The sequence below is a fragment of the Anneissia japonica genome, unplaced genomic scaffold, assembly GCF_011630105.1.
Source record: "Anneissia japonica isolate Jap-2015-1 unplaced genomic scaffold, ASM1163010v1 scaffold1946_len758022_cov188, whole genome shotgun sequence".
Taxonomy (NCBI): domain Eukaryota; kingdom Metazoa; phylum Echinodermata; class Crinoidea; order Comatulida; family Comatulidae; genus Anneissia; species Anneissia japonica.
In genome coordinates this window covers 272413-296615 of record NW_022694730.1, presented here as the reverse complement: position 1 = coordinate 296615, position 24203 = coordinate 272413, and the positions used below count along the sequence as shown (strand labels likewise).

At 33.2% G+C, this 24203-nt stretch overlaps 2 protein-coding genes across 3 annotated transcripts in view; one reads left to right on the top strand and one right to left on the bottom strand.

The window, feature by feature from the left end:
• The window catches only part of LOC117101224 (unconventional myosin-IXa-like), a 104879-nt gene extending 90914 nt beyond the window's left edge, over positions 1 to 13965 (top strand). Inside the window, exons 29-35 of the mRNA XM_033241139.1 lie at positions 624 to 774; positions 2641 to 2898; positions 5313 to 5547; positions 7990 to 8121; positions 9466 to 9589; positions 9993 to 10123; positions 10570 to 13965. Of these exons, the coding sequence (XP_033097030.1) occupies positions 624 to 774; positions 2641 to 2898; positions 5313 to 5547; positions 7990 to 8121; positions 9466 to 9589; positions 9993 to 10123; positions 10570 to 10897 (1359 nt within the window). The 3' untranslated portion in view covers positions 10898 to 13965. The remainder of the gene's footprint in view (positions 1 to 623; positions 775 to 2640; positions 2899 to 5312; positions 5548 to 7989; positions 8122 to 9465; positions 9590 to 9992; positions 10124 to 10569) is intronic.
• Positions 13966 to 15961: 1996 nt separating this feature from the next.
• LOC117101205 (small RNA 2'-O-methyltransferase-like) overlaps positions 15962 to 24203 on the bottom strand; it is a 10725-nt gene continuing 2483 nt past the window's right edge. The window contains exons 2-7 of one of the 2 annotated variants that reach the window (XM_033241117.1): positions 23480 to 23653; positions 22610 to 22860; positions 18001 to 18183; positions 17330 to 17516; positions 16788 to 16990; positions 15962 to 16201 (exon numbers count right to left, since the gene is read on the bottom strand). In XM_033241117.1, the coding sequence (XP_033097008.1) occupies positions 16009 to 16201; positions 16788 to 16990; positions 17330 to 17516; positions 18001 to 18183; positions 22610 to 22860; positions 23480 to 23644 (1182 nt within the window). In that variant the 5' untranslated portion in view covers positions 23645 to 23653 and the 3' untranslated portion in view covers positions 15962 to 16008. Of the gene's footprint in view, positions 16202 to 16787; positions 16991 to 17329; positions 17517 to 18000; positions 18184 to 22609; positions 22861 to 23479; positions 23657 to 24203 lie in introns of both variants that reach the window. The other variant, XM_033241118.1, reaches the window with a different exon arrangement.

The following is a 24203-nucleotide window of genomic DNA, read 5'->3' as shown; positions in this document are numbered from 1 at the left end:
TAAGAGACAGCAATTGGTACTATCCCAAAAAAGCAAGCCGGTAATTGAACATTTCCTTCCTTTATTGCACGAAAATTCAGAAATTAAGTTTTCATACCTCCATACAAGGAAATTTACATTGACTGTCAACATATCTTAAAAGAAACACATAAATAGGAAATTATAAGTAAAAAAAAAAATAGAAAGTTATGAATTGTTTCTTTAAAAATGTACAGTCATGGACGAAGCTCTAAGCATGCTTCTAAATGATTACATGCAATTCTTAATAAATTGTTGCAATATTTAGGAAACAGTCCATTTTCAAATGTCAGCTTGAACACACGGTATAGGCGAATAGTCATTTGTATTAGACTACTGTAGCTCCACGTATGGATAGGATTGGATTGTATTATAAGGTATGTTATTACTGAACGTAAACTAGGTGATATTTCTGTTGACTGGTAAACAGTGCGATAGTGTTTGGTTATTATGATCTTGTTTTTCCTTAGTTTCTTTGGATAAAATTTGTATCAATTTGGGGATCTTTTTTTTTCCTATTATTATGCATAGTTTATTTTTATTGTAGATTTTAAAATACTTTAATAATGAAATGCTTTGTTGTTTTTTTTTTTTGGTTTAAACAGCAGAAAGTACAAAAAAAGAAGAAAAAGGAGAAAGAAGATATTATCGAGATCCAAGGGCATCGTTTCCATGGATACCAATTCAACATCCCCACCCTTTGTGAATCATGCAACAGTTTCTTGTGGCTGATGGAGAAGGGTCATGTTTGCCAAGGTTAGTAAAGAATTATGAACACACAAACACTTTGCATAAAATATTGGTTATTTATAATAAGCCACTTTATAATTTGAGCTGCGCATGGCCATATTGACGGTTAATTGACATAAACAAATATTTAGCACATACAATCTAGGCTAGGCCGTGCTAAGTATCGGAGTCGGCTTGGCCTTAGGAATTGTCTGAAACTAGTTAATTCTGGTACATACTGGTAGTTTAAAGAATACTTGCATCATACGGCTAATATTTAGCATAAAAATACATAACTGACATTACATATAGCTTTCTAACAAAGGCCATGTCAACTTGGAGCCCTATGTATATGTTAAACTTTTGTTTATATCGATCGATCTCCAATACGGGTGTGCGCAGTTCAAACTATGAACTGGCGTATTGGATTTTATTTTTAAGTTAAATAATTAGTTAGTTAATCAAGAGCTGATTGAGTGCTGTTTGATATTCACTTTCAACATCCTGCTTTGTCGGCCATCATTTCCTTTAATTCTAACTCATTGAATACTACATTATATCCTGTCTGCTGGTGGTTTAAAAACATATCTTGTCTGCTGGTGGTTTAAGAACATTATACATTACATAGTCGTTTATTGCCTTGAGAATTAAACATTTTTGGATAGGGACCTATAGTTTGCCAACCTATTTCATGGTGACCCACCACAAAAATACCTACTACCTAAAAGTTTGAAAACAGTTATGTTGATATCTATTCAAAAGTACAGTACCTTTTTATTTGTGGAAAAAAGGCACAATTAAAGTCATAAAAGGTCTGAGTAATGTGGTTCCATTGCCCTGACAAGTAAAGTAAGTCCATGCCTGGGAGGGTGGGGAGTACGGCACGAGTGCAAAGAGCATAGTTAATTTGATCTTCGGGAAGAAAAACAAATTTTAAGCAGTTTATGCTTAAAGTTGTAATCTTCTAACGCTCCTAAGTTTCTTTCATTACATGTTTCTCAGGCATTCATTATTTAAACCATTTTAGTGAGTTGGCTGACATGCTTAAATTTGCTTTGTTGTAGGTGCAAATTTATTAACTTAATAATAGGTGGTTGGCAAGCCTGTGCATGGTAACTGGAAGTTGTTAATTAGATGTCAGTTGTACAATTACAGCCAACTGTTGTTAATGAGGAAATGGTTGTGTTTTAGGGTGTTACTGTGATACTGAATAAGTCATTGTGATGTCACTGCCGAACATCAATTCTGAAACTACTAGAATTCAGAAACCAAAACTCTACATTTACATATTATTTTAGAAAAGTTAGTTTAACAGTTTTCAGTTATATTACTTAATTGATCCAAATGAGATACCTTAATTAAAAAGGAATTAAATTGGTGGTTCTACCAAGATGCTTATGCCATGCACAAACTGTGTCATGACAGATTGTTTTAGAGAATGATCTGGTCAGACTGTCACCAGTGTTGCATGCATCTTCAAATGCTCGAACAGATGCTGGCCAACGCAAGCAATACCAACCTTTATTTCTGTTCCTGTAAATTTTGACGATCAAGCTGAAGACTTTAGAAGAAGGAAATTCAAAACTCATATTCTTGTGTTTTTTTTAATTATTTTATTGATTTTTTTTCTTGTTTATTTAATAAAATAATGCTTCTTTCTTTTATTCCTTGTTAAATTATTATTATATATATTTTTAATTTGATATTCTATTTTTCTTTTTCTTAATCTGTAAGTTTTATGTTATGTATAGCATTTTGTATAAGAACTAATTCTTAAATTATATCAGTATATATTTTATTTCTGCTATATTCTTTTCTGTCTGAGACAACAGCCAATAATAGAAACAGATATTTTATTTTTATACACTTTTATATTTATTTTTACTCTTTCAGATTGCAAGTTTACAGTGCACAAAAAATGTATGTCAAAGTTGATTGGAAAGTGCAAAGGTCAACCAGTCGGCAAGCATGGTCAAGTATTTGGTTCTAGTCTCTCCACCTTAACCCGCGGAAGTTGCGCAATTCCTAAAATCATTGAAAAGTGTATCTTTCATATAGAACTGCATGGACTTTATCAAGAGGGTATCTACAGAAGGCCTGGACCAGAGGCAAAGGTTAAAGAAATTAAATTACGGATTAATTCCGGAGAAGGTAAGTTTGCAGATTCAGTGACAAATTAATTAAATGATGTGGTTTTTATTTGTAATTTGCTTGGGATATACATTATTACAATTTTGTCTGTCAGACTAGATAGACATTATTTAATTAGACTTATCTGATCAGACAAAAAATTTCCATTATGTTAACAAGTTACCTTGCTTTTGAATATGAATAAATTATATTGATTAACAAAAGAAAAAAATATAAAAAAGTATAAATGGACTTTAACGTTGTTTCTAGAAGTCATTGACTGATTGATTGACGGATTGTTTGATTGACAGCGTATGACGGATGTCAATTTCTTTCAGTTGTTAAACGTGATTGGCATTTTCTCAGACCCAAAGAAATTGTCTCCGCTGAGCCCAGCAAATGCTGTCACGTTCTGCTTTATCTTGAGACGCCAAAGTTCACCTCACCTCTAATAATGTGCAAATTTCTGTGGTAATTGGTAAACTGATTAATTACATCAGAGTTTGTGTTGGTTTAATTTCCTAATTACAGGTTTAACCTCTAAAGACAAAAGTTCACTACCAAATTAAATCCCATTTTCACCACCAAAATGCACAAAAACATGCCTAAATTTGTGTACTGTATCCTATGTGTTTTCTTTTGTTAGCTAATTCAATTATTATCAAAGTTACCATAACGGTTTAGAACTTTATTTTTTTTTTGCTTGTATATTTCCAATGTCTGGTTGAAAATCAACTTTGTCACCGTTTCTTTCTGAATCCTTGCTACATGCTAAGTACTTTGAAACTTAAATGCAAATTTTAAACTTCGTTCGCAAACATCGAGACTGGTACATAGGTAATTTAATTATTAAGTAAAGAATACAACCTATAATAAGTAGCCTTTGATTTTATTTGTTGTTTGGTTTTTAACATTTATTCAGTTTAATATACAGTATATATAGGCCTATATATATATCATATATACATATATATATATATATATATATATAAAATGTATATATGTAAATACTTTAAAAGATAAAATTTAAAATTATAAGATTATTACTATTACTACAATTATTATGAATTGGAATATTTATTTGTTTAAGCTTGTAATACACCATGTAGGTAGTTCTGAAAAGAACTGTTGTAGTTGAGAAAGTCTCGACGTTTCGATTGAGTTGCTTCAATCATCTACATGAGAATAATATCTGTAGAAATTCCAAACAGGGAAATACTTATATGTTGGCTGATGGTTGGATGAATAAACTGACCAATGAGAAGACTGCTAGTGATTAGGCTGAAACAAAAGCCATTGAAAGGGTGGGAACGCCAAAACAAAGGCATAGTTCCAGTGTGGCGGGAAAAGGGGTTGGAACGACCAAAAACAAAGGCATAGTTCCAGTGTGGCGGGAAAGGGGGTTTGTGAACGACCAAAAACAAAGGCATAGTTCCAGTGAGGTGGGAAAAGCTGGGGCTGCTTGGCTAGGTCCGATTAAACATGGACAGCCAAATATGGCTAATGATAAATCCAATATCTTGATGTACTGTATTGTGTTTGTGAATTTCTGTGGCTTCTCTGGTCCTTCTGGAGTGCCAAGATGGTACAGTGGCTATTAGTTCGGCTTTGTTCCAATGTACACGGTGTTGTTGACTGTGGGAGTGCATGACTATAAATTTTTGTTGTTCCCCTCTCCTGGCATGGCCTTGGTGTTCCTTGAGCCTAGTATGGCGATCTCATCCTGTTTCACCAATGTAAACCTTCCCACAATGGCTTTTGTTTTAGCCTTATATTAGCAGTCTTCTCATTGGTCAGTTTATATTCATCCAACCAGCAACCAGCATCTCTACCCAATCATATAAGTATTTCCCTGTTTGGAATTTCTGCAGATATTCTCCTGAAGACGATTGAAGCAACTCAATCGAAACATCGAGACTTTCTCAACTACAACAGTTCTTTTCAGAACTACCTACGTGGTGTACCGCAAGCTTAAACATAAATGGAATATTTATTGTCATCAGCAATTTCAAAGTTGATAATAAACATCTTAAATTAAACAACAATTAATCAAATTTCTTAGAATATTTAAACAAAAAATTACTGATATTAGAAAATTAGAGAGCTACATGAATTTCCAATGAATAATGAATGATATATTTGCACTTATAACACCTCACATCCCCACTTCAAACCCCTATAGACATGCATGACTCAAAACACATCAGAACATAGGCTACTCAGACAAAAGGTAATGAACGGTTCAGCTAAGCCCTACCCTTGCATATTGTTGCTAAGGTTGCACAAAAACGTTCATCTTCGGACAACACATGTTTGTAGGACAAGCGCATATACCTGGCCCTGGTATGATCACTTGCTATGTTTGAAAAAGGGTCCATTTACCATAAAATTGTTTTAGGCAATTGTGATTAATCATTTATTATTTACTATTTCAGATGTTGACTCAATCGACCTGACGGTATACTCAGTTCTTGTAGTGGGTCAAGTCTTAAAAGCATTCTTCAGAGAAATGGCTGAACCTCTGATCACTTGCCAACTGTACGATGAGTTTCTGCGAACCACACAGATCATCGATCACAAAGAAAGGGTCGCTGCACTTCAGGAAGCCATCGAAAAACTTCCACAAACAAACCATGCATTATTTGAGCGCCTTATTTTTCATTTAGCACGGTAAGAATCATTCGAGTGTTATTCCTGCTTTTTTCATTTAGTTACGATTAAGCTTGCATAATCCTTTTATGTTTTTTTTTTTTGTAAATGGAAGTATGACAAATGCACCATCTTTTGGACGAGACATTTAAGCTGTTAATCCTGTGTGCAATATGGCCCATATGCAGTAGCCTCTTAAGCCAAGAGTAGGGGATTGTCTGTCGGTGTACTGCCCAATCACCAACAGATGGACCTTACTGGAAATAAGTCTTCCGACTTTTGCGGGTTATCTGTGGTGTTCATGCCAAATAAATCTTACCCGAATCTGTTGCATAAATATGGAAAGAAACTTTAGAAAGCAATTAAATATTAAATTTAGGGGTCCCAAGTTTGAAGAAATCCCTTTTTTGAGATCTGGGTAAATACACTTTCTTAATATTTTTAATTTTATATTGTGCATGATGATACCCATCAGCACTAACTTCTGTGAGACAATTGATAGTGAAGTAGTAAAAAAATTTAAATATGAATTTGCGGGAGATTCTTGCTTGCTTGCAGGAGGAGGGCCACCCTGATTTCCAGGGGCCACCCACGACTTCTGGGAGACTTCGACCCCCGTCAATCGCTCATTTAAAAGGATTGAATGTACAGTTTATCTCTATTCCAAATGAATTTTTTAAAAGGATCGAATAAGTATTTTTAGCACAATACAGGTAAAAGATTATATTGGCATCACTGCCTCTTTATGATGTAACAAATCATTTTATGATTTGATCTGTCGTTTGCCATTTATGGTTGTACTGTATATTGAATCTTTAGCTTGGCAGTTAAATGTTTAAATCCCAAGGTTCTGGGTTCAAATCCTGTACAACTCCATTTGCTGTCATAAGCCTCATAATGACAAATGGTTCCATCCAGTAACTGGCAAGTGAACCTACTTATAGTCATGAAGAAGATATGTCAACTTCTCATATTTATAAATACTTATTCATTGGTTGGGATGACACTTTGATTTAGGTAGGATTAACTAGATTAAGGAAATGAAGTTCCAACTGAAAGTCAAACTTTCTGAGAAAGCCCACCCTTGAGACAACTTGTAGTCGAGGATGGGTAGTCATCATTAAATAATTCGAGGGTCTAAGATCCTATTTCCTTTAATGACATCTTATTAACACGTACTGCAGTGCATTTTGGGTTTTGCAAGACATATTTCTTTATATGATATCAATTTAGGTCAAGTGTACAAGTAACCGTTTTGAAATGATAATTGTTGGGATGCGTGTGTGATTGAAACTTACATTAAATATTTTTATTAATTAAATTTTTATTTGGTTTTAATGCAAATATTGAGGTTTTTCCTGATTGCACCACAAATGGTTTATCTGAAAATGTGTGTGCCAATTCACTTGTAATTGATCATAATTACGTCGGAATGAATTTAGATCTATAGGATCATATTCCCTTTGTGAGGGATTTTCCGTACTTTTACAACAGACAAATAACATACATTCTCGTCTCGCGTATAAGGCGACCCGTGTATAAAACAACCCCCAAGTGTGAGAAGATTTTTGGACAATTTGTACTGGGCCCTGTGGGAGAACAGTAGATATGCTACTGAACAGGTTTTCCCAGTATAAAGAAAAAGAAATAAATAAAAAAAGTATTTAACATTTTATTAGCTTCATTGCAGTAGTAAATTCGCATGTTATGGACGATCCCCACAAAAGACGAAAATTTGTATATTGTGTGTATAAGGCGACCCCTTGTTTTTTTTAATCGTAAATTGCTATTTTAAGTCTCGTCTTATACACTGGTATATAGGGTATGTCATTAATATATTGCCATCTTTATTAATCAGTCAGTAACCGAATAGCAAAGTACATTTAAGACATTTTATAAAGTGTGGTTTGGGTCCAATTCTAGTGAACAATTTCATATCAAGCCTTGTTATCCTAGAAATGGTAATTCATTAAAGTATGATCTCATCAAGTAATTAAAAATGTACAATGCTAATTATTATAAGACAAATTAAATCTATAATAGTAACTTTAAATTGAAAACTGAGTTAATAATTGAACATTACAGATAATTGTGCAAACAAATTAAAATCATTGAATGTAGAAGGGATCTCCACAAGACAAGTACACATGAACCACATAGCTAACTGGATTGTACTATAAATATATTAATTGATATTTGGCCTTATGTGCTGCATGTCACGAAAAAGTCTATTACCTGTCTCTTATACACATCTAGATGTGTATAAGAGACAGTTTTTGAATATTGATGACAAAAAACACCAAAATTGGATCCAGGTTGCTTAATTCTAGAGTGTATTGATTTCTATTACATTTGCACCTGCACAGCACAGTTATTTATTGTTGGCTTTTTTTTTTAGTTTTTTCTCATACATCATATAAGGTTATTTTTGTATAATTTTGATCACTGTTGTATGTTATACAGGATTGCTTTGAATGAAGAGTACAACAAAATGTCAGCCAGTAACCTTTCCATTGTGTTTGCACCTTGCGTTCTTCGAAGCCCAAGGCAACATAATCCTTGGGAGGCATTGCAGGATGTCTCCAAACAGGCCAGGTTTGTTGGTTTTAATTTTGTTGATTCAAGATTAATATTTTTTACTAATTTTTTTAAATATATTTAATATATAAATAAAATACAAACTGATCCAGCACAATCAGAACAAATGGTTTAAAAAAGATAAAGCAATATAGTTACATATAAAAAATTTTAAAAAATTTAAAATGCGATTTGTAATAACCAGCTATATCATATAAATCATCAAAGGTACATATACAGTGTTTAAATAAGGACATGATGGAACATCGTAGGCTACCCTGTAACTTTTCAACGAATTCGTTTGAAAGCTGCAGGGTAGCCTACGATGTTCCATCATGTCCTTATTTAAACACTGTATATCTTTGATGATTAATATTATATTTATTCAACAGTGTTAACGGCTAACTCCCTTCAATATCATCTATATCATGACATTCTAATATCTGCCTACATGTTATAATAAATCACCACATTTATGTAGTACATGGCATTTTTTTTATTCATGCTGGTATTTTTTAAATAGGAAGATGATTAAAGAATTGATCTAAGGCTTGACTAGAATAATTTAGGATCAGATATTTTACATAGTTGAGTAGTAGTAATTTGATGTAGCTGACAATATTTGCATATATTGTAAAATATCGTATAAGTAAAAACACCTCAAGGCACTTTATAAAGCAAGTAATAGACTTTAATCGTGATCGCGGACTCATCGAGCCCAATCGTATAGCAAACATGTTTCGAGAAAACGATTCTCATCATCAAAATTAAGGAAGCTTTGCATATTACCTGGAACAATCCATCCCTTAATAAGCAAATTTACAACTTGAATATCACGCTCGCTGTTTGATTCTTTAAACTAATCTACATAACAATCCACAGTGATGGGTGGTTGGCTACGTTTTGTGATTTGCTTCATTAGTCGTTTTTCTATTTGCTAATCTGCTTATTTACATACATGTGTATAAGGCCATATAAGCTTTGGCAAAATTTGTTATCCTTCGCACTGATGATGAGAATCGTTTTCTCGAAACATGTTTGCTATACGATCGGGCTCGATGAGTCCGCGATCACGATTAAAGTCTATTACTTGCTTTATAAAGTGCCTTGTGGTGTTTTTACTTTTACGAAATTGTAAAATATGTATTGTACCTTTTTATGTTCCCAGATATTTATTATTTTTTTTATTTGTCTTGATGTTGGATGTTGTTAGAACACCATTTAGAATGTACATTGGTTTCTGACAATGAACTACAGGTACAATTCATTAATCCTTAAACCATTCTACTGTTAACCCTTTCCACTTCTTCTTGTATTAAATTTTTTCCCTCAATAATGTATAATATTCTGTTTTTCTCATAGTTGCATTGAATTGATAATCTCACAGCAGATGCAAAAAGTTATGAGTACAATGAATGACATTCGAACGCTTGAGCGTGTCACAAACACAGCCAGTCTCAGACTCTCGGAACTGAGAAAGTCCATGGTAAGCATATTATTCCTATAATTATAATGATAATGATATAGGAATTTATACACAGCACTGGCAATGTTATTGCCTCTGTTAAGTGGATCCATAAATTGGCAAACTGGTTTTGTACACATTCTTTCAATGAGATTTGGTATATATAATCTTGTTTATAAGACTGATTTTCTAAAAAATAATTTTCTTTAGATCACATGGATCTACCAGTTTGATCTATTTGAAAATAACATGAACTCAATTTTTAACTTTCCATCCAAGTTTCACTTTTTTTGGTGAGACCTGACATACATCAATGCATCAGTTGGTGCAGAAGTTGCGTTTCTACCTTGATGTCAGGGGGTTCAAATCCCTTCCTGACTACTCCTAAACAACCTAAGTAAACATTTTTTTTTTATTTTTGCAGCATGAACATCGGAAGGACGATGAAATAGGAGTAGTATATCATGATATTGATATTGATCAGATGGGTCAGTCAGAACAGATCGAAGAAGCTAACCTTTTGGCAGAACACATCATATCATTAAAACAAGAAGTGTAAGTTAACTTTATATACTTACATCTTTAAATCATCGTAACTGTTGCAGTCCCTACAGCAGTAGAGGCTAAGCTGTCTGAAAAGAGGTCTGATAGTGGTTGATTGACCTGTCTTTGAATTGGTGCGAACCGATGTGCATTTTGGGGTATGGCTGTTTTTCTACAAGGAAATATTTATAATTTAATACCCAATGCTGTCAAAAATTGAGATCTCCTTGCGGGTCCTGGCACCCGTTTAGTTACAGGACTGTTAACTATTTGGATCCCAATGCGTCTTTTGGTCTGATAATTTCCAGTAGAAACCAGCTCATTTTAGAATTTTGGAAAAATTCAATATTAAAATGGATAATGATGAATACAAAAAATAAATTTCAAAGAAAAAGTCTCAATCCAAATCTAAACTTCACATCACATATTCTATGTTGCTTTTTCTTTATTAATTACAGTAAGGACCTCACTGCTAATCTTCCAACATTGGATGTACAAGCAGCAACCAATGATGGCTCATGTGGGATGCGTTCAGGTCACAGTTATCTCAGCGGCGTATACAATAACAATAAAGGTGTACAAATTGAGAAAGGTGTTTCCTTTGATAACCCACCTGCTCATCAACCGCTCCCAAGCTTCAAAAATCGCGCAACAGTTCATGAAAAACGAAGACCGACAAGGTTTGACCGCCATGACGCTGTAAGGCAACGACGCCCCGAATCATTGTCTGATGACGCCAGGAAAGGACCGCCACCGATTAAAAAAAGGGGTAGTAAAAAGAAATGAATAACAATTCATATTTAATTTATGTACATGTGTTAAATGTGTTTCAAACAATTTTCATTGTTTTATCCAGCTAAGGTTTAAGTCTTCAGAATTCAGGCTTCTGTTTACATTGTAAACATTTTAAAATGTTTATAGAGGATTTATTCCTAGTACCAGCTGTGGTCCCTGTTGTGTAATTGATCATGAAATGCTGTTGAAAGATATTATGTTACCATACATGTTTTCCACAATTTATTGTATCAGTATTTTTAATGATGAACATCAATGTGAATTTTAAATAGTGAGGAGTTGATGCCAGCCAACCAATCTGACATTCCTTATATGTATTCATTGAGAAAGAGAATCATTATTCTTTCTAATTTTGGTCGGTTTTTATCCATCAATTTGTTTATTTTTGCATTTTGGTCAAGATATATATTATTAAACAATTCTCACTTTAAATATGGATACATCTGGAAAAGCTTTATTTTTTGTAGAATTAATGATTTCCGAGTATTTAATGAACTTAATGTTTTGTAATAAATTATTCATTGTAAAGATATTGGTGGATTTATCAGTCACCATTATGAATATCTTGGAAGTTGAACAAAAACTTATACGTACAGTGCTCATTCCAAATTGCGCTGATATTATTCTTTTATATAATTATTGTAAAAACAACCACAAGCCTTTGGAAGTTATATAAACCTGCGTTAAGGTATTCTATAAAACTTCCATATATTTTGCTAAGAGTATCCTGCTATTACAGTAATCAACTATTTGTTATGTGGATATGTAAACAACCAATTGATTTGTATACAACTCAGGAATTATGTAACTTTTACCTTAGTATGTTTTGAAATAAACGCTACAGTTTATCTAACTTTGATGGAAATGGTACTCTTTATAGATTATCACAAATAATCAAACTACTATTTAGTTTTTCCTGTGTAAAAGTTTTGATAATTGTATTATTATTATATATTCCTGATGATAATGTTATTTTTGTTGATTTTAGAATATCATTTACATCACATTGCTTCCATGGATATAAATGTATTTCACTACAGCTGGGTCTGTTTTGAGACAGCATTGCTTAGCACTGGTTGGCTAAAATAGCTCTGCAAAGTATTTTATAACAAAACTTTTAATTATATTACATGAATAATTTATGAAATAGTGGGGTATAGCCATGTTATTCTGAACTATAGTAATAGACAGTAAAATGACAGGCAGCACTTTATAGACTTACAAATATTTATTAGCATAAGCTATCGTTCACACAGTGAACTTCTTCAGGTGACTGTACAAATGAAACGTCATCAAGCGCTTATAAACATGTGAGACAACTGAGTAAGGAGGAGTGTCCTCACTCAATATAATCGATTGATGATGTTTTATTTGTACAGTCACCTGTTTGTGCTAATAAATATTTGTTAGTCTATAAATTGCTGCCTGTCATTTTACTGTCTATCATAAATCCTGATTAAATCCTGGTATTTATGAATAAATATTAATTACAAATGTTATATGTTGAATACCTCCAGGTTCAGAAAAAAGTGTTTTATTTAACAGCAGAAATTCAGACAAGCCTGACACCTGGTATTAATTATGCTGAACACCTCTATATTTATGAATAATTAATGTTGTCAACACCTACAAGTATAGGCCAATTTATTATGATTTTTTTTTTTTTGTAACAAAACTTATACCATTGATGATACATTGCATCTTCCATTGATTAGAACGTGTTCCAGCCAAAAAAAAATTGAAGAGCTTAAAAGATAAAAATGACCAAACAAAATGCTAAATCTCCAAATCGCCAGAGAAATTTCTTCCAAATCAAGCTGTAAATAGTATTGTTGTTGTGGCGTGCAGTTTTACATAGTGAAGGTGTGACGCTTGGCATTATCCGCAGCATTAACATATAACCAATCATATAAAGATTAAAGTTACCAAAACATTTTAATACTATTTGTTACTTATATGATTGTTTTGGTAAATTGTTTAAGCTGACAAGATTTTTTTTAAACTTGATTTCAGAAAAAATTGGCCCCAAAACATATATTTCCCATAATGCATCTGCTGGTGGTTACTTCATAAAATGAATGGAATCTTGTCATACTGGTTTTTAATAGAGCTTTTTTCAAATATATGCAAGATTTAAATGGTTGGGTTATTTAAAAACTGGAATATATTTTTTACCATCATCAATTTCTTGACAATTATTATTATTGTCTTTAAAGATTTTTTTTCCATTACTGTTGCTGGTAATATTTTAAGTATTACGTGAAAGATGTTAAATCTTACTTAATTCACTGTACTGTATATTACCCATATCGTATCCTGAATTATTACTATGTACAGTTTGAATTTATTTATTATTTATTGTTCATTAATATATTTATTTTTTTAAGGATATTTTATAGCATTATACACTAGTCAAGTTAACAAAGTTTCTGTATCCATCGATTTTGTTTTTATATCCTGATTTTAATAGTAGTTTTATAGATATAATTTTTTTACACCCCAGTACATTTTTTGTGAAATATAAATTTTAATATTTTTTTACTTGTTGCCCAGAAATGTTCATTTTTTTTTTTGCTTAACCTTTGTTTTTCCTTTTCATTCTTCATCTGTCCTGCTTTGTTCTGACATAATTAGGGCACCTCTGTGGACACCAGCGCCTTATTATTATTGTTGATATGATGTGTAAATATTGTAATGAGTTGAATTGTATGAAGGTATCTCCGAGATGGTGTATAAATTTTTAAGATGATACTTTTAAATGTATCATTACTATTGTTGATGTTATTAATAATTATGACGACTATGATGATGATGGTATTATTATGATTATCACTATTTTGATGATAATGATTATTATTTTATTCAATTATAACTGTTATATTTTTTTGTATGATTGTAAGTGATTATACATGTACGTGATTAGGTGCAATACAATGAGAAAGAGCTACAAAGTTATCCATGTTAATTTAACAGCTATGTAGTACTCTTTGCTACTTTTAGTTCAACAATTTATCAAGTAATTTTGTATTGGCATAAATATAGTGATATATGTGATAATACTTAGTATATGATTGTTTATTTCTGTACTTGGTCTTTTCAAACAGCCCCTTTCCCATATACACAACGTCTGCTGTGGTAGACCATGATTTTTCAAAGTCAAAAACCCTTGATGTACTGTTGCAGTATGCATTTCAAAGTTTGAGATTAATCAAATTTTGCTGTGTGATGATACCACTACTACTACTACTACTACTAAATCTTTGTCATGACATTACTACAAGTGCATCAGTACGATAAAAAAGAGATACAATGAGTGAATATTTCAATGTTGAGAAATTCCAAGATTGCACCTTGGCATTATTTGTGGCAGACAAGCCAAAAAAATTTAGTTTAGTTTGTCTTTGCCACATTTTATAATTTTCCAAGATGTCATTATGAACTACAATCAACACATGGTATTAAAAACATGTTCTTAGTTAGTGGCATCGTATTAGCACCATAGCGAAGTATTGATTTGCATAAAAGTACATTTCAAATTCAAAGTAAAGGGGACTCAGAAATGCAGTTCAACCAAAAGGGGATGAAAATGAGATCTTTTGGATCTAATTGCTTTCATGTCAATTTACTTTCACTAATTTTGCATCTATTTTAGACTAGCTTGGACCCCTGCCATTCGATGCTAAAATGAGGTCATCGGACTAAAAATATTATTTTGCTGATCCAAAACAAAATTATTGTGACTGCATTCGCTACCATTGTGGTCTAAGCACAATTTTGGGCTGCCTGACCCATAAAATCTCCCATGACTTTCACAAGCAATTTAATTCAGGACCCTGACCGAAGCTCTAGACGACTGCTTTGTTCAGGAGCCACCACTGCATGCCACATTAAAGATCAATTATAGATGATACATACTCGCATGTACAGCAGCACTAGATTCACACAAAATGGTACAGAGCAGTACAGTTAATTTCTTCCATCCGACATCTTTAGTATTTTGGAGTTGATCATCTTTTACAGACTGTCGATTTATCAAAATCCCTGCTCATCAAAATCACTGTTGCTTTCACAGAAGCCCAAATATTCTTAACCATAGATTTAGTGTATTAGTTTACCATGGTAACACAAATGTGCATAGCCCTATACTCTACAATTAGGCCTATATAAAAAAGTGCCCCCAACCAACCCTTATTTCTATTTATGACTGCTTGGACAATTACAACAATTTTTCATCATTGTATATTCAAATATTTGTTGAGTTGAAAGACAAAAATTCTGTTTGTTTTCCTGATTTCAGAGCTGCTTTTACATTGTTTCCAATATTCGCATTTTAATAGATGATGTATAAATGGATACATTTATTGATTGTATGTATTCATGTTTGCCAATTGATTCATTTGGACACTTGGTATTAAAAATAGGCAAATCTTCACACAAATTGTAAAAATGTAATTACCAGCTTTCAGACTTCTCACTGCACCACAGCAGTCACCGGCATGTCCGACGGAGGGGTCAGAGCCAAGGGGTCGACGGCTCAGAATAAAAACTTCTTGTAGGGTTCACAGGGAGAATTTTTATTACTTAGCATGATCCAAAATGTGTTTTTAGACCACAATATTAGGGATTGGCAGGCAAAATAATGTTATTTAGATAGGCAAATTATTTTTTTAATTTTTCATCTGACAACCTAAGGTGTAAAAATGAACAGTTACGCCCCTTTTTCCCCCAGTTTTTAAATATTAAAAAATCTGTATCTCATTCACCATTCCACAGTTTTTCGTCAAACAACTTTTTTCTGTCTTAGAAAAATCAGTTCTACAACATATCAAAAATTTTTTTTCCTCCGGAGCCTGACTTTAAGCAATATTTAAGTAAAAGCAATATTGATAAATTTGACTTAAGATAAATTTAAGCCAATATCTAGTTTGATGAATCTGGCCCCAGGCCTGTCCGACTGGGGGGGGGGGGATTTCAGTTAGCTGTAATGCGAAACTGCATAGTTTGCTACAACGTAATGGTCTATGTTGCTATAATATATGCATTGCTGATATATATATATATATATTTTGAAATAAAACCTGAAACTTGAATCCATTAATACACTAATCCCAGCATTCTCCTTCTGTTGATTGTTCATTAGAAATTTCCTCCACAAAACAAGTTTCATTATCTTCAAATGCAGCCTGTAAAAAGCTATCATCATCTGATGACATTTCTGATCCATATTCTCTAGCATTTACAATTGCTGTTTCATCGCCACTAAGTTGAAATTCTTCGGATGTTTTTATTACTTCTCTGCAAAAAGGAAAGGACAACATCAAAATAGCATGTGGTAATCGTATTTATAACCCTATGTTTGTGCCCACAAACTCAGGAGGCTTTCTTTGTTCTACTTCAGTAGCAATCTTAAACATGTGCTAATCAAACAATTGTCCTCAAGACATTTAAGTTGCGACATGTCAGCCCAGTTAAATTATTAACACTAGTTTCTCTGGAGACACTTTGGGGAAAAATTATTGAATAAGCTAGCCCCAACCAATTACTATGATTGCATACAGCAATATTGGGAATTTAATGTCAACGTCTGGTTTACAATTTAATCCGATCTCCAAAAACCCTAGGCTCAATTGGTGAATCTCAGGCTTGTCATGCTTATCCCTTTACACACAAGAGTATAAATAGATACCTTGTTGAATGTATAGTAAATGTTTTTGAATGAAATTGGTCTGCGTTAAATTGAGTACATGCATAGCTATAATATCTCCCAAAGGAGCAGAGGTCGTATTATGATTGACTGTTTCTATTTCCGGAGGGGAAAAGGTGCTTCGTAACCCAGAAAAATGTGACATAATGCATCACCCTCATTCATGTCAAAATGTACCTTAGTTTTTCAACATCACTACATAACTCTGAAAGTTTTGGAAATTGAAGCATCTTTTCCAAAGGCACCAATACAAAATCCTCATCTGTTTCTTTCAGCAGCGAATATGCTAAAATGTTGTTGTAATACTGCACTTCGTATAAGATACGTTGCCTGATGTCCAACATGTTGCATTTTTTGAAAGGATGTACAGATTCAGACACCTTGAATAGAAAATCACAGAAATAAAGTCATTATCAGTTGTGAGCCAGTAGCAGGAGAGTGCAGTGTTGTCCTTAAATATAAGGCCTTCAGTTCAATAAGCCAATCGTGGTTTGAACTGCTCATATGCATATCCAGTGGTATCCAACGTCAATCGACATAAACCTATGTTGTGCGTATGTTTATACTGATTTACCTTGATACGAGCATGTATGTTGTAAATTATGAATTGGCTTATTGTGGATCTGCATCAAGACTTAACAATTTAGTGACTATTATCATCATCATTATCATCATCATTATCATGCATACACTTAAAATATAACATTAATTTTTCTTACTAATATATATGGTTGATTCTTCTCAACATCATCTTCAAGTTGCTTACCAAACGGTATGCTCTCCTCTAGTTTTCGGTTAAATTCAGCAATTTGTGTACAATGACCAAGATGTTGCTTATCAGGTGGTCCCAGCCCCACACCTGAGTAGGCCACAGTGTATGGATACTTTGAACAAACTTGTTCACACCTGCCAAATATTCAAGAGAAACAATGGCCTTATTCATCGACTGGTATGTTTCATTAACAATATTTCGAGTTTTATTTACATTCAGATGGTTTGTATAATAAACTTGGTTGACAACAGAACTTAACGTAAACAAAAGTGTGTTAATTTGCAGTAAGTTATCAACATGAGCATGATTCTATGATTCTATGTTATGTACAACAAATATCTCAGAATTTATTATTTTGACAATAAAGTTGACTTGTATCTTGTATGAGCAAAGCAAACACAGCTTATTTGTCAGTATAAGAAAATCATTTGCATTAATTTAATAATTGGGATTAAATTTCAGAAAAAAATTACAATATGACTACAGAAATAAAAAATTACATGAAAATATTTGTTTTATGATCTACCACAAGCCAAAGCAACATTGGCAATAGTAAAGTAAAATGCTGACGAAAATTAATGATGTTCTATTACGGTAACATTAGTATGTAGCACGTACCAATGTTGGAACTCTTGCCTTGTCCATTCAAATTTATGATCCCAATGTCTAAAGCCCGTGAAATTTTTGAAGAGAACATTAAACTCTGAATTTGGTGTTGTAATTACAACTGCTTGTGGTTTCATTAAACCAAAAATGGTTTCTGGTACTTTCTCCAGCACTTCTGGATGCAAGTGCTCTATGCTGTTGAGAAAAAAAGTAAAATCCAATATTTAAGTTCAATGCACATAACGGCTCATTGTACTTATCCATTGTTATTATTACTGTAATAATAATAATAATAATAGTTTGATTTGTAGAGCGCATCATGCGAAAAAGCCTCTATGCGCTTAGTGATTGAGCTCTTTGTATGTGTTCATCAGAAAATTAATTACCCTTAAAGCCGGGTATTCACTGCGTCACACGACGAATCCAACTCCACTTCCTGTGAGCGCCAGGCAACACAACGCCGTCTCCTGATTGTCGGTGGCACTCTGAACGGATCGTCATTAAAAACGATCTGCTGCGCGCTCATTGTCGCGTTCCATTCTTCATAGAATTGCATCGCGCAGTGAGTGCCGGCCTTAAAGATTGATGATGCAAGTAAGTTATTGGATCATGAATCTTGAATATTTCTAGATGATGTTCTGCTTTGTAAATTATTTTAGATGAACCTTCCATTTGGAGGTGTTGCCACGTATTAGTGTAGATTCCTAATTATTATTATAACAAAAATAGATCACAGATATATTATAGGATCTTTAATCAATATTGATTTGTCAGAATATCTGAAAATAATTTATTGACTTGTTGGTTCCGTGCAAGGCGCTGACCCAAGAGCCTCACTGTTGTTCTTGTTTCAAAAATTTTAAAAGCATCCAGCATCGCCAGTTTTGAACGGATGTGCAGGAAACTTTGTACACATAAACTAGGGGACTTTCAACAAACGTTCATTGCCCTTTTTTTAAAAATTAGAACCCAGGGTGCCCCCTACACCTACAAAACAGACCAGGGGTTTCAGCAAGGAAGTCCATTACAGCCAGTACCACTAATATGGCATGTCGCATGGATAGCGTATTCGGTTAAGGATGTGTTCCAAAGAACTCAAGGTTGTGAGTTTGAATCACATCTTTGTATTAATTTTTTTTTTTTTTTCCATATTAATTTTTTTTTTCCAATTATAAGAAATTTTATTTTTTTTAAATTTCAAGATATTTTGTAAAAGTTCGTACAAATGAACATTCTAATTACCGTATTTTAAAAATTCGATCTTATTAGCTCTTCCAAAAAACCCAATATAATGACTTGCGCCTGTACCATATTTAAGCGTGGAGGAACATGCAGACTGGTGAGTGGTCGCTCTTGGTAAAAAAAGACATAGACTCTTGTCTATTGACTGTTGCACACTGATTCAGGTTATAATAATCTTGGCAATCAACATTTTAATAATTTTTATGTTTATTACATATGTGAAGTCATTAAATGAGCTTAAGTAGCAGAAGTATTGTTAAAATGATTCAATCAATATTTAATGATTCAATTCGTTAATCAATATTGTTAATATAATTCAATCAATATATAATGATTCAATTCATTAATCAATGATTCTATATTTTGTTATTTGTAAGTACCAGTAGAGCCAGGCACTTGTACATTATTAACAAATTAAATATTCCCAAAGCTGGAAAAGCATTTGTTCCAATTTATCCTGTTCCCGTCTGTTCTAATTTGAAAGGAAATTGAGTAAATGAAATGAAATCTACAACTTCTTAAAAAGGAATGTTAATAATCTGCTTAAATCAGAAACTCTTTATTTAAAGTGGTCACAGGTTTCAAAATTAAAATTTCAAACAAAAGCTTCATCTTCTGTAATTGTAATCATAGCCTTAACTTGTTGGATAAGATTTAGCTCTGCTTTTCATTCTTCTATTGGTGCAATTTGATAAATTTTTGACCAATATTAATGTAGTTAATTATCATATAAGTATAAACTAGGTAAGATAATATAATACATACTCCAAGTATTGAAATGCACGCCATCGTGTTGGGATTCAATATTTCGACATTAATTATGTCATCATCAGGAATGATGATGACATATTTAATGTTGAAATCCTGTATGTATTATACTAGATAATCTGAGATTCAGTATAAACTAGTGTTTTATTTTTGGCTTTTAAAATTTTATTTTATTTTAATAGATTTTATTGGGTGTTTTTGTGTAGGTCTGACTATTTTTTAGTTCTGTAATACAGAGTCCATTGAGTGTTCTAAACTTTTGATTATTTTCAGGGTACTGTTGTTCTAATTATTTATTGTCTCAGATTTGAGTTGTTGAGCAAAAAAACATCACAGATGAAAGCTGAATTAGGGAAGGGTTGTAGGCAATGGTTTTAAACATGTTGTGTTAGGATAACAAGATTACATGTCTCTGTTTATCATTTTGAGAAAACCAAATTTTTAGGAGTTCAATTACTTATGGTACTCCATTACTAATGGTACTACAAATCACTAATTAAACGTTTCATGTTTTCAAATAGATAAACTATTACGTATGTTTGTACATCATTAATTAGTGAACAATTGTAGTAACGACCTTGTTTCTCCAACTCTATTCTCCAAATTACCACTAAAGAAAGTCTTACGTAGATAATACTTTGTTCTATTTACATTATGCTTGTTTCCTTAATGACTTTATGAGTGAAACTTAATTTGCAGATAAGTTCATTTTTTTGTTTAAGTACTGTGACGCATGTACGCAAAATCGTAATTTTATGCATGTTTTTCTTCATGATGCATGAAAAAAAAACAAAAGGTTCAAAGCCATAATATGACCTTGTTGCATTAATTATGTAACAAATTTGGGATGCCCAACATTTTGTTACAGACACTTTACCTATTTTCTCTACCCAGGAGGATAAATGTGCATCTATTTTCTTGGTAGAATATTGTGGCATTGGCTGTACTAAGTACTGTGCTAGGTACATGCACACAACTAGATATACCACTCCTCTTAAACCAGAGGAATTTGCACTTCGTGCTAGTTTGCCGTTTATGTTATTCAGTGACCAGGGGTAATAACGCTCAGCACTTTTCCTCTTTCATTTGGAATTGGCACTATATAAATCTTAAATAAATATCTTTAATTATCATGTGAACTGTTCAATGCATTGATGTTTGTATATATGTTTGCTAATTGTTACTTTGGACTGTTAAATTAAAACATTGATCTGCTCATTTTAATTTTTTCATTTCCTATATGTTGTAAACAATGGTGGCGGCGGAAATTCCCTAACAGGGAATTGAAGGTCCCCGATAAAAGGTCCAAGATCACCAACAGGAGGTCCACACCCACTTAGACAGGGTCTAGGGTTCTAAGCTTTCAACGAGGCACAGTTTATTTAAAGCAGTTAATTTTTCAATGACATTTCAAAGAATATAGGAATGAATATGCATCCATTAATCAGTGTTCTCCCAAAGTTGTTTTAGACATCAATTTTACCGGTAAAAATAACTGACCAACCAGTAAAAATTGTGTGTTGGTAGAATAAGAAAAGCACTTATTAGGCCTAGGTAGCCTAGGCTGGCCTTCTTTCAATATATGAACATCATTCCAGTCTAGGCTATGATTATATGTATTGTTTTTTGAAGCCATTGCATTCTACTTAAAAGAGGCAATATCTCATGTTGCACGCACTTAGCTGGCTTTATATGGACAAATTTACCAGTAAAAATTTTTCAATAGGGAGAACACTGATTATTTAATTGGCAATTATTCTTTTTTATTCTAATTTTCAATTGAAAGCTATAAACCTATTTAAATATACAAAGTAAGCAATTCAGATAGAGAATTTTATTTTTCAAGTTTATGAGCTTAGCACAGACAGCATACTGTATCTTTGAGCCCGAGCCTTGTGTGCTGGCAATGTGCCAATTTCTGGGTAATTTATCTCAATTATGTTGAATTGAAATCAATTGATTTCCACTACTTCACATTCCCTTTCCGCCTCCCCCATCTGAATGTATCGTACGTTAGTTAGACAGAAGCTCTACTGAGGTTTTCGACAAATTCAATTTCAAGGGTCTGACAGCTCTAATTATCATCACATACATCTGCCAGGAAACGATATTTGTATTAATCAATTACATTACAATTGATACCTATTTCTTTTTTCCATTCAGGTTTTTATGCGAAATTTCTAAAAAACGCTGTATTATGTTTGTAGAAGAGGAAAAAAAAAGAAACAAAATTCATATAATATTTTTAAAAGGGATACACGGCACTGGCAATGTTAATTATTACCCCTGGAAAATGGATCCACATTATTATATAGGCAAACAAGCACGAAGTGCAATTATCGTCACTCCTTGGGATGGAATATACTTGCATGCTTTCAATTTAAAGTAGCACAGACCAACCAATGCCACATCATATCTGGTACTACCCACTTATATTCTGGGTGGAGAGACAAATACAGTATAGATAAAATGCCTTGCCACAAGCAAAATTCACAACAAAGGTTTTAACCCTGTCCCCAGGGATTAGAGAATGAAACACAACCGATGCGCCAACCGCTCCTTTGTAGCCTACTAATGTATTATTCAAATGTATATAAAACAAGATACTAACACCTCAACAAACGCTAAAACATCAAATCCACTCAGTCTGTTGTCATAGTTGGCAACACTTCCCTCAAAGAGTTGTACTACGAATGGCTTGTTGTGGACGGGATGAAGGTACTCTGTTGTCAGTGGTCTGATGATGAACTTGCTACCTTCCAAGCATGAGCTGTTAACATCTACTCCGATCAAATGTTGAAGTGTTGCCTCCTGTTTCAGTTTTCTTAGCAATTTGCACTCGCCACACCCCATATCTATTACCTGTCAAGGATCGTTTTAATGAAAATAAAAACAAAAGCCATTTCATTTCATAACATTTCAGAGGAAACAGCCAATGGCATCTGCTTAAAATGGTTTATTTTAATCTAATTATATACTCTAAAATAGGGCACTGGGGGAATCCGGATCTCACCGACACCCCTAGATCTGACCCAGTGTGTGTCAAGGATTAGTGAAAATAGAACCATTACCAGTGACTTCTTTCCCATTAGCTGCAATTCATGGCCCTACCAGAAATTGCAAGTCCATTCACTAAGTTGGAGAGATTGGCCCTTCTTAAAAAAATTTTAACGACACCAGTATTATCTAAAGGGAGAGATCAGATGAGTAGAGCAACCAGAAGGTTCCTTCTTTTTTTAAATTTACTGTATTCATTTATTCACAATATTTAACCAGGGTGGCCCAATCAATCAAGTAGACTATATTGGGGTCCTGGGTACAACAGTTTTTAGATAATGCAGTATAAAACATTTAACGAAAATACAAATATAAAATAAAATTGTAGAAAATAAAAACTTCTGTGTCCCAAACGAATCTTCAGCACTACCCCACCCCAATTCTATATCCATTCGATCTGCTATTGGCATATATTCAACTCTACCTTTGATGCTTGGTGCTTCCTCACAACTTCTATGACTGCTGAATAGCGCTGTTGGTAAAGGGGAGGTGAGAATGATACATCGCCATGGCAATCATTAGCTGAACTGCTGCTGGTAGTTCTTGACAAGCCTGTTTCTACCTCTGCTAAATCTTTTGGAACAGCCATCACCTACATCTGCTTATAAAACAAACATTGAATTATGGATTGTTTCTTTGCATTTATTTTTAATGATTTGTGCTTTCTTGTTGCAATTCTGCATATAATATATTAAATAAGATAGTATAATACATACTCTTAGTATCAAAATGCCCACCATCTTGTCGGGATTCAATATTTTGACATTAATTATGTCATCATCGCCATCGTGTCGGGATTTAATATTTCGACATTAATTATGTCATCATCAGTGACTTCATCTAAATTACCTTCACCCACCCATGAGTATGGCAACACACCATGTTTGAAACCTAGATGCCAACTTTGCACCATTATCACTACAAACACCTTTCAAGATTTTTTAATGATATATGTGTGCCGATGCACCTTTAAGTTTTATATATATATATGTATATACGTATATATATACATATATATATATAACTCAATGAAAAAGACGATGAGATGTCAACGACTTGGTAGACTTAGAACACAAATTTTATTCAAAACATGAATATTTCAACCCGTCCTCGGGTCTTCTTTAGCAAGTGTGTGACACGTGGATTAC